Source organism: Mus caroli, unplaced genomic scaffold (assembly GCF_978045245.1).
Source record: "Mus caroli unplaced genomic scaffold, Mus_caroli_1 scaffold_8, whole genome shotgun sequence".
Lineage (NCBI taxonomy): Eukaryota > Metazoa > Chordata > Mammalia > Rodentia > Muridae > Mus > Mus caroli.
In genome coordinates this window covers 5,497,653-5,508,184 of record NW_028227263.1, presented here as the reverse complement: position 1 = coordinate 5,508,184, position 10,532 = coordinate 5,497,653, and the positions used below count along the sequence as shown (strand labels likewise).

General features: G+C 48.6%; 1 protein-coding gene across 1 annotated transcript; it reads left to right on the top strand.

Annotated features, from left to right (window-relative positions):
- The first annotated feature begins 284 nt into the window (after nucleotides 1-284).
- Nucleotides 285-8,723, top strand: Paox (polyamine oxidase). The gene is made up of 7 exons (XM_021167504.3): nucleotides 285-497; nucleotides 940-1,429; nucleotides 2,122-2,321; nucleotides 3,686-3,938; nucleotides 6,287-6,399; nucleotides 7,061-7,218; nucleotides 8,397-8,723. The coding sequence occupies exons 1-7, from the start codon at nucleotides 341-343 to the stop codon at nucleotides 8,538-8,540; spliced, it is 1,515 nt and encodes a 504-aa protein (XP_021023163.1). The 5' UTR covers nucleotides 285-340; the 3' UTR covers nucleotides 8,541-8,723.
- The last annotated feature ends 1,809 nt before the right edge of the window (nucleotides 8,724-10,532 follow it).

Below are 10,532 nucleotides of genomic sequence, written 5' to 3'. Positions count from 1 at the left end.
GGGTCCAAACAGGAGGAGAGCTGCTCAGAGCACTTGGAGCTTGAGCGCTTCTGGGAGCCGCAAGCCTATGTGGACGACGCAGTGAAGGCCAAGGGATATCCATCTCCTCTCCTTCAGTACAGTTCCGAATGTTCACCAAGGCTGTCCGGACCTTGCCTTCCTTCCGTCTTGGCCCTTCCTCTGCTCCCCATAGGCCCCGCCCCTCCTCCCACCTCCAGTCTCACGCACACTCACTCGCTCCTTTCTACACAACCCCGCCTTCTTCCCCGCCTCTGGCCCCGCCCCGCCCGCCTCTGCTAAGGCGCCTAAGGCCAGGTCTCTGGAGGACCCTGAGCTAGCCATGGCGTTCCCTGGCCCGCGGGTGCTGGTGGTGGGCAGCGGCATCGCGGGGCTGGGCGCTGCGCAGAAGCTCTGCAGCCACCGGGCTGCTCCACACCTGCGGGTTCTGGAGGCCACCGCCGGCGCCGGGGGCCGCATCCGTTCGGAACGCTGCTTCGGTAACCGCTCCTTGGTCGACCCCAGACCCCATCCGGTTCCTACTGAGCCAAGAAGCCTTCCTTTTTTGGCTCCCGGAGTAAAGGAACACACCCCCGTTCACTGAGCCTGGAAAGTCAACTGCCTAAAGTTAGGAGAGTACTCTCTAGGGAAGGCAACCTAGGGTCCCGCAGTTGCTTTGCTCAGCTTTGGGGTTCCTCGGGTTTCCCCTTAAGTGAAGGAAGCCTGTACAGGCTGTCTCGCCCCTCCCCATGAGTTCCCGAAATCTGGTCTGACCAAGCCATGCCTTTAGGAACCACTTGACCCTGAGGGACAGGACCCTTGGTCCTGGTATACAAGGGGACCATGTGACTCTCAAGGTGTTCCTAGAGTATGCTTGCGAAAGGGTGGGGCTGCTTTTTCTGGGGAGAGGGCCTCCAGGTAGCATTTCCTGTGCCCTCCTAGGTGGTGTAGTGGAGTTGGGTGCACACTGGATTCATGGGCCCTCCCAGGACAATCCTGTCTTCCGGCTGGCTGCGGAATTCGGGCTCCTGGGGGAGAAAGAATTATCGGAAGAGAACCAGCTTGTGGATACAGGAGGGCACGTGGCCCTGCCCTCCATGATCTGGTCCAGCTCTGGAACAAGTGTGAGCCTGGAGCTGATGACAGAGATGGCCCGTCTGTTCTATGGACTGATAGAGCGGACCCGAGAATTCCTGAATGAATCTGAAACCCCAATGGCCAGTGTTGGAGAGTTCCTGAAGAAGGAGATAAGTCAGCAGGTGGCTAGCTGGACCGAGGATGACGAGGACACCAGAAAGCGCAAGCTGGCTATCCTGAATACCTTCTTCAACATAGAGTGTTGTGTGAGCGGCACCCACAGCATGGACCTGGTGGCTCTTGCACCGTTCGGGGAGTATACAGTGCTGCCTGGGCTGGATTGCATCTTGGCTGGGTATGGGCCATAGCCCTGCCAGCTCTGTCCCTACTGTCCAGGCAGAGGCACTAGACTGGAGAAAGGAGGGAAAAGGGGAGAGAGGAGGAGGCTTGGAGTGGGCAGGTGAGGGCACTGCCCTCCCCATTCAGAGGGATTGGTTTCTCTTTCTCCTAGTTGTGTTTAAGCAAAGAATGGTCTAGGGAATTGAGGAGGAAGTATCTTGTATGCTCATTTCTTCTGATGTCCTAGGGTAGCTCCTGTGCCAGGTGTTACTCAAGGGTCTTCAAGTGCAGAGAAGCCAGGCAGGCTCCTTCCCTATGGCAGGCAGGCTTGTGCTTGCTTCTAGGAACAAAGACATTGATTGGGCGGGGCTGGTCTCCTATACCTCCCACCCACACCCCTAACATCAGGCCCAAGGCTTCTGTCTAGGAGATAGGATTTGTGATGCAGGAAGTGTGCAAACCTGGGGCTGGTGTGGTGGTGGGGAGCTCCGGTTCTCATGGGAACCAGTCAGTGTTGTGTTCACTGACTTATGGGACCCTCATTAGTCGGGAGGCAGATGTTAATGGTTCTGTGTTTTAAGGGGTTGCCTCTCTTTCTGGCTCTGAGCGATGCTCCTCTGGATGCTGGTGGCATCTTGGGTGGCTTATTTCTGCCAGTTCCCCTTCCAGGGCCTGCTTCACGGACACATCAACTTCTGTCTCTCCTAGTGGCTACCAAGGACTTACCGACCGAATACTGGCTTCCTTGCCCAAGGATACGATCGTTTTTGACAAGCCGGTGAAGACCATTCACTGGAATGGGTCCTTCCAGGAAGCTGCTTTTCCAGGGGAAACCTTCCCCGTATTGGTGGAGTGTGAAGATGGTGCCCGCCTGCCTGCACATCATGTCATTGTCACAGTGCCATTAGGTAGAACTCACTTATCCTGATTAAGCTGCCTGTCTATATCCCTATCCCAGGCATCACAGGCCTCTGGTTCTTCTCCTTCTTTGGCTCTGGATATTTACTGAGCTGCTGAGTTCATGTTTTCATGCTAAGGATCATCTCCAGGTGAATGAAAGTACTCCACCATAATTTGTGGCAGTTGTAGCTGTCCTGCCTCAGCTGGAGTCACCGTGCTGCCTTGCCTGGCTGATACTGTCTTGTATAGAGAAGCCATTATTAATAAATGCTGGTGGGAACTCGGTAGTTCTTACTTCCCTGTTTCACATGGTGTTGCATGAAAATTTCAAAGTGCTTATGTGGCTACATTTTCGTAGATTGCAGGAGTGGCTTGTTCTTGAAGATCTAGATAGAATGACTTTTCTTCCCATGCCCTGTGTATGCGGGAACTGTCTCTGTCATGTGCCTGGGTATGGCCCTGCAGGCTTCCTGTTGTACTGATTTTCTTCCTTCCTTTTTTAAACTTTAATTTGTCTTTTGAGACAGAGTCTCACTATGTAGGCCTGAATGGCTTGGAACTCACTGTGTAAACCAAGCTTGTGTCAAACTCAGAGATCCACCTGTTTATGCCTCCTAAGTGCTGGGATTCAAGGCCTTCTTGCTTTCGTACTGGCTTCAAGCAAATGTTCTCTCCTCTGGGTTGTCTTTGTTGTTTGTCTGACTGTGGGCTGTTTTTCTTTTTTCTTTTTTTTCCCTACTTAGACTTATCTAAGTGTATTCAGTGGCAGAGTGTTTGCATGGATGAAGCCCTGGGTTCAATTTCTAGTAAAGAGCAAGACAAGCTTCCTGGTGAAATCTGTGTGGTGGCTACCACAGACTGCCCCTGAGTAGTGTGACTGGCAGTTAGAGATAGAAAGTCAGGAGTGAGCTGTTCCTCAGAGTCCTACTTAACTGTCCCTCTGTGACCAGGGAGTCTGTAGTTTCCCTCCAATATGGTAGCAGTCAACCTTGAGTCCTGATTGCCAGGTCCAGCCTTTGGAATTTGTCTCCAGGTACCCAAATGAATGTATGGGATGTTTAGAAGCACTTTTCTCTATACAATCAGGACAGATTACTGTTGATGTAGATTCTAGTTAAAACTGAATTTATTTATTTACTTATTTCTTCTTCTTCTTCTTCTTCCTCCTCCTCCTCCTCCTCTTCCTCCTCTTCCTCCTCTTCCTCCTCTTCCTCTTCCTTTTATCATGTAGCTCCTGCTGTCCTGGACTCATTATGTAGACCAGGCTGGCTTTGAACTCAGAGAACCATGCCTGTCACTGCCTCCTGTGTGTTGAGATTAAAGACATGCATCACAAGACCTGTCTTAAACTACATCCTGTTCTGAATTGCAGGTTTTCTTAAAGAACATCAAGATACCTTTTTTGAGCCACCACTGCCTGCCAAAAAAGCAGAAGCCATCAAAAAACTAGGCTTTGGTACCAACAACAAAATCTTCTTGGAGTTTGAGGAGCCCTTCTGGGAGCCCGACTGCCAGTTCATCCAGGTGGTGTGGGAAGATACATCACCCTTACAGGACACAGCCCTCTCACTCCAAGACACCTGGTTCAAGAAACTCATTGGATTTTTGGTCCAGCCTCCTTTTGAGTATGTATGCATCCAGGAGCTCTAGGGAAGCACCTGCTGGCTCACTAGTGTAGTCTGTTGGAGGACTCAGCTGTGTATAGTTCATTGCCGGGTATTTCTGAGTGTTTGATTGGAGGAGGGGCATGTGCTCCTGAAGTGTTGGTTTCAGATATCCTGGCTCCCTGAGAGACAAATGGAGGCCCAGAATGTACTTTTGGACTCCAGGGATGTGTGTGTGTGTGTGTGTGTGTGGTATTAAAACTTGGTATTTGAAGTATGGATCTGTCTATACCTGTAGAAATAGTACGTAGATGGGAGCTAAAGCGCCTCCTACATAATGGAAGTAGAGACCCTCAGTTGGCCAGGCATAGTGATCCACTCCTAATAGTAGGTAAGCTGAGGCAGGAAGAACATGTGTTTGAATATGTCAGACTCTATCTAAAATGGACAGACAGACCTACAGATGAAGGTCTCAACTAGTGGCTCAGCCATCCTATAAAGGAGTGTACTTTTTCTAGGTACTAATTCTAGGTATTATGTGTCCCCAGGCATAGCCTAGGACAAGGACTGATGTCTGATAATATCAGAACACACTGAACTGTTGTCATGTGCAGGAAGGGAGTCCACATTCCACTTAGAGATCTGGCAAGAAAGGGCCCTGTTCTTAGCCTAAAAAGACTAGGATGGGTGGCAGCAGGAGCCCACAGCTGCAGAGCAGCCTTCCACCCGGGAGGAAAGGAGAGAGGGAGTTATTTCCACAGGAGCTCAACTGACTTTCAAGATGCAAACAGACCATGCTGCAATTGTCTGTTCTTCAATAGGAACTTAGACTCTGGGTCCCAGTAGCGTTGAAAAACTACATTTTTTGAAAAATTACATCAATTTTATTCTCTTTTCTGTAACTACCTCTCTTTTTCCTCCTCCTTTTTCTTCTTCACAAGGTGTGTTATGTGGCTGCTTTCTCTGTATGTGTGTCTGAGAGCCACATGCCTGCAGAGCTTCAGAAGCGGAGAGCAGGTGTCGGATCCTTTGGAACTCCAGGTCGGGAGGTCTGTTAGCTGCCACGTGGGTGCTGGAAACTGAACCCTGGTCCTCTGGAAGGGAAGTCAGTATTTCTTTACCACGAGCTTTCTCTTCTGCTCCATTATTTTCTTTTCCTAATCCTGTATCTGTGTGGATAAAGATCAATATAAATGAGTGCAGAAGTAGCTAAGACTCCCGTGTATTCTCCTTAGCCAATTATCAATGAGAGTCATGGGCAAGCAAAACCCTGCCACCTTTTAAATTCAGTTTGAGAAAATATGCTTGTCTCTTCCCGTCTTTGTGTATGCATGTGTGTATGTGTGTGTGCTTACTAACTGTGTGGGAGGTCAGAGAAGGGTCTCAGGGATCTTCCTCTATCACTCTGCACCCTAATTTTTGAGGCAGGGTTTCTCACTGAACCAGTAGCTCATTCACTGACTTTCACCTCTCTGTAATTGGGGTCATTCAGAAATGTTGGTTCATGCGGTAATGTCAAAAGTTAAATTTATCAATATCACCTCTGATGTCAGAAAACTCTGTCAGTATCGTGAAGCTGTTACACTGATGGCAACAGATACAATTTTGCTGAAATTCTGCTTTTTGCTCGAGAGCGTAAATTTCATTGTTATTAATACATACTATGCACTTTTTTTTCCTGAGAAAATATCTGCTCAGTACCATGGTTGCCTAGGTGTCCTTGTAGGTAAGGAAGGTGTGTGTGAAGGAAGCAGCTCCAGACTCGAAGACAGCACACCAAAAACCTTTATACCTCTTCCCGTTTCTTCACAGACATGGAAAAATGCACTCGATGGCCAAAATTTAATAAAATCAATAACTTTTTTTTTTTTTAAAGATTTTATGTATGTGAGCACACTGTAACTATCTTCAGACACACCAGAAGAGGACATCAGATCCTATTACAGATGGTTGTGAGCCACCACATGGGTGCTGGGAATTGAACTCAGGACCTCTGGAAGAGCAGTCAATGCTCTTAACCACTGAACCATCTCTCCAGCTCCCCAAATCAGTAACTTTACTATTTCATTAAGGATCTTATCAAGTGAAATCAGCATCCCCGCTGCCCCCCGTGTGCATGGTGGTGAAGAACAGGAAGCCTACTGGTCTGGCTTGTTGGCACCTCCACCCTCTGAGGGACAGTTTCCTGCTCTGCTCTTGCACATTTGGTACTAGTGACAGGGTGGAAACGGCACAGGCTGCTTTAGGGTTGTGAAAATAGCCGGATACTTCGAGAGCTAAGACGCTAGGAGAGCTCTGGGGGCCTGTGGCGGCCCTGGCATAGTGTTTGTGTGGCCAGCAGACCGATTTCCCATCTTATGCTTATATAGGTCTTCACATGTGCTCTGTGGGTTTATTGCTGGGCTGGAGTCGGAGTTTATGGAGACTCTGTCAGATGAAGAAGTGCTTCTGTCTCTAACCCAAGTACTCCGGAGAGTGACAGGTACTCCACTATTTATATGTATATATATATATATATATATGTATATATATATATATATATGTGTGTGTGTATGTATATATATGTATATATATTTTTTCCGTATTCCTCATTTTTTATTTTATTTTTATATACTATTTGTTTATTTTATATATACAAGTACTTATCTGCATGTACACCTCCATGCCAGAAAAGGGCATCTATCATATTATAGATGTTTGTGAGCCACCATGTGGTCGCTGGGAATTGAACTCAGGACCTCTGGAAGAGCAGTCTGTGCTCTTAACCGCTGAGCCATCTCTCCAGCCCCCAGCTATATATCTTATTGGCCAATCTCTAAAAAGGAAGTAAACTTGTAGCAGAGAAGAAGGAATTCCTCTTTGCACATCTCCAAGACAACTTTCTTCCTGGGCACTGGGCAAGCCATGGTTTGCAAATACTTTGTAATTTTATTTTCTAAAATCTTTCTGCCCAAAATAAATGCAGTTGTCGTCCCTAGTCAGGTGCCTTCAGGAGAGGAAACTTACAGGAGGCATCTCACGGTGGCATCTCACGGTGTTGCTTGTTGGCACCAGCTGTCCCTGTGTAGTGCTGGAGAGCAGCTAAGACAGGATGCCTCTTAGGAAAACAAGCACTGGCTTGTTACCATATCTCTGTGTTTCAGGAAACCCACAGTTGCCAGCAGCCAAGAGCATGCGAAGGTCTCAGTGGCACAGTGCCCCATACACCCGGGGTTCCTACAGCTATGTGGCTGTGGGCAGCACTGGCGATGACCTAGATCTGATGGCTCAGCCCCTCCCTGAAGATGGAACTGGCACCCAGGTATAGTGGCCTGTCTTGGTGTGGGGCACCGGGGATCCTGCTGCTCATTAAGGCCTAAAGGTGATGTGGTGTGAGTGATGGGTGGGGCTGGGATCTCACAGACACAGAGCCAGTTTCTTTTGAAAATAGGAGTAACTTCAAGTTGACTGTGCTGGCGTCGCTCACAGTCTCAGCACTCGGGAGGCTGAGGCAGGATGACTGTTTAAGAGTCCACAGACAGCCCGGTCTATTGAACAAGTTGGGGGGGGGGGCAACCAAGGCTAATAAGACTATGTCTCAACAAATTCGGACCCAAACTAAGCACTTAAAATGTGTTATGCCTATCAGAATTACATGGCTTGGCTTAAGGAATTGTATGGTGCTGACTACAGAAATAAAATGAAACAAAAGTAGCCGGCAGGAAGGCCCAAGTTCTCCCAGACTATGTTTCCAGCGGTTCCCTTTTTTTTCTTTTTCTTTTTCTTTTTTTTTTGCATTGGGGCTGCCCTGAGCGAGCACATCAGGCAAGCATGCTACCACCTGATTCTAGTATCAAAAGTCTAGGTGGGCCAGGGGGCTCATGCATCTGTAATCCCAGCTAAAAAGATCACTACAGATTTTAGGCTAGCCTGGTTTATGAAATGAGAGCCAGTCCTGCCAGAACCACATACTGAGACCAGTTTCAAAATGATTTAGTTCTGGAGACCATCAGCTGTAGAGAAGCGGGTAGAGCAGTGGGTGCTGTCCCCTTCCTCTGCCCACTACCTCTACCCTCTACCACAGTGGGCAGAACCCACCCACTCTCCCTTAACTTGCTGAGTAGTTATCCCTGTAGATTGTTCAGTGCGTATCTCCAAGACAGCCACTCAGTATTACCCGGTATTCACTGTTCCGTTGGCCAGGTGGCTCACGGTCCCTGTTAGCTTGCTTTTTGTCTCACCACTTTTAGTTGTAGGCAGGGACTTCCATCTGTGATGTATTAGGTTTAGCTGCAGTCTCCCATGGTAGTTTAGTAACTCTTCTGATTGTGGTTCAGGGACCACCTGGGTGTTTCTTAGTATTCACACCTGCCTGGCACGGGCAGCGATAGCTTCTGCCCATTTGTAGATGCCCATGGATGGGCAGGGGCTCTGTTGTCTGTGTGTATCTCCACAGCTGTCCCACTTGCATCCCTGTTCTAACTGGGCCTTTTCCTGCAGTTCCAGGTACTCTTTGCTGGGGAAGCCACACATCGGACATTTTATTCTACCACACATGGGGCCCTCCTGTCTGGATGGAGAGAAGCTGATCGCCTCATTAGTCTGTGGGACTCACAGGTGGAGCAGTCACGGCCCAGGCTGTGAGTGCCTGCTGCTCTGTTCCACCACTCGGGCTGACCAAGCTCTCAGTTTGGTTTGAGGTTTGGGGATCTTACTAGTAGCTTTAATTTTGGGAAAGTGGTTTTGTTTCTCTTATCTGTTGGAGTCTGGCTTGGTCTGATCATGGATGCCCCATTAAGTGTTGTACACATAAAGCAGTTAACATTGCCCGTGTGTAGAGTACTTCTCATTTTTTAAAAAAGATTTATTTATGTATTATGTGTTAAGTACACTGTAGCTGTCTTCAGACACTCCAGAAGACGGTGTCAGATCTTGTTATGGATGGTTGTGAACCACCATGTGGTTGTTGGGATTTGAACTCAGGACCTTTGGAAGAGCAGTCAGTGCTTTTAACCACTGAGCCATCTCTGCAGCCCTAGAGTACTTCTCATAGTGCATCCAGTTCTCAACCTGTCCCACCCAGTCCAGGTCCTGTCTCTGCCCCTTCTATCCCTAGTCCATGGCTTTTCCTCTCTGGGTTCTTTGGGCCTTAGGGCCCATGGGTGCCCTTTGTCCTGTTATTGGAGGCATTCCCAGGGTTCCCACAGCTGTTGTCCAGGACTATGGCTAATGAATCTTCCTTTGATCATTAAGGGATCGGTGTCAGGTGCCCTAGACTGGTAGGCTAAACTGTCCTGTAGAACTGAGAAGACTGTGTGAGGCAAGGAGATGACACATCCTATCCTGACCTGGCTTGGGGACTTGGGAGAAGGTGAAGAATAAAAAGGCTTAAAGACTATTGGGGGGGGGGGTAGGTTGGCCAAACACAGGGAGGGTGTGGTGAATGAGAGAATATGGAGTAAGGGTGCTGGGGAGCCAGGTGTGTGTGGTAGGTGTGAGGAGTGTGCTAGGTAGGTCAGGCTCTTGGATATTTTTGTAGTCTGGTCTCATTGTCGTCACAGCAGCTACAGAGGACAGGTCTGTTGCTCCTGGTTACAGAGGAGACAGGACATTTAGACTATTAACTTCCTCATGTTGTAGCTGTCACAGGGCTTACACATCTCCTCTGGAGATGGTTGAGGCTGGAGAGGTTGGTACAGCCAGCCTATCTAGTGAGATATTGTCTCAAAAGGGTGGAGCTCCAGAGGGAGCTCAAGGAGTTTGCAGAGTTTGTCCCAGCTTGTCTCATCCTTGCACAGCATGGTACTGTCACAAGCCCCAGGTTTGGCATGGCTGAGGGCAAGCCCTCCTGCTTGTATTTGTTATGTTTACACTTTTGAAACAGCTCTAGGCTTGCTTCTGTACAGTCCAGTCCAGCTCTCTGCTTGGCTACTCATGCTTCAGGTCTTTAAGGCTTGCCCTAGCCCCATCCCAGCAGTTTGTCATGAAGCATGTTATATCATAAGGACACTTCCTGCTTTAATGTCACCAGGCTGCCCTTGCAACACCATGGAAGAAAGCCAGTACAGGTTTTTACTGTAGTCTGCAGCTTGAGGACTGAGAAAGCACAGATCTTTCAAGGGCAAAAGTCTCTGCTGTTGACACTCAGGGACACATTTCAGTTTTCAGAGGAGTGACTTTGCGGGACGGGGGACAGGTTTGCCAGGAGGATCTGAGCTGCTAGGGATGGGTTGGGGCTCTTCCATGATGGAGAATCGGCTTGACAGACCTAGGACTTTAAACTTACAATCTGGGCACATCCCCTCACTGGACTCCCCCATTTTCCTTTTGAGACAACATCTCACTCTGACCCAGGCTGGCTTTGAAATTTCTATTCTGCCTCAGTCTCACAAGGGCTGGGCTTATAGTATGTGCCTGTCTGGAGGCCTGGGGGTGATAGTGGTACTGGGTATCAAACCCAAGGCTTCCTGCATTCAAGGCAACCATTATAACATTGAGTTACATGTCAGCCCTTTTTATTTGAGATAGTGTCTCTCTTAGGGTAGTTTCTAATGCCTGGCTTCTCCTGGCCTCTATCATCCTTAGCTGCTATCACAGGCCTGTTCCACCAGGAGCGGCTGGATTTGCATTTAGTCT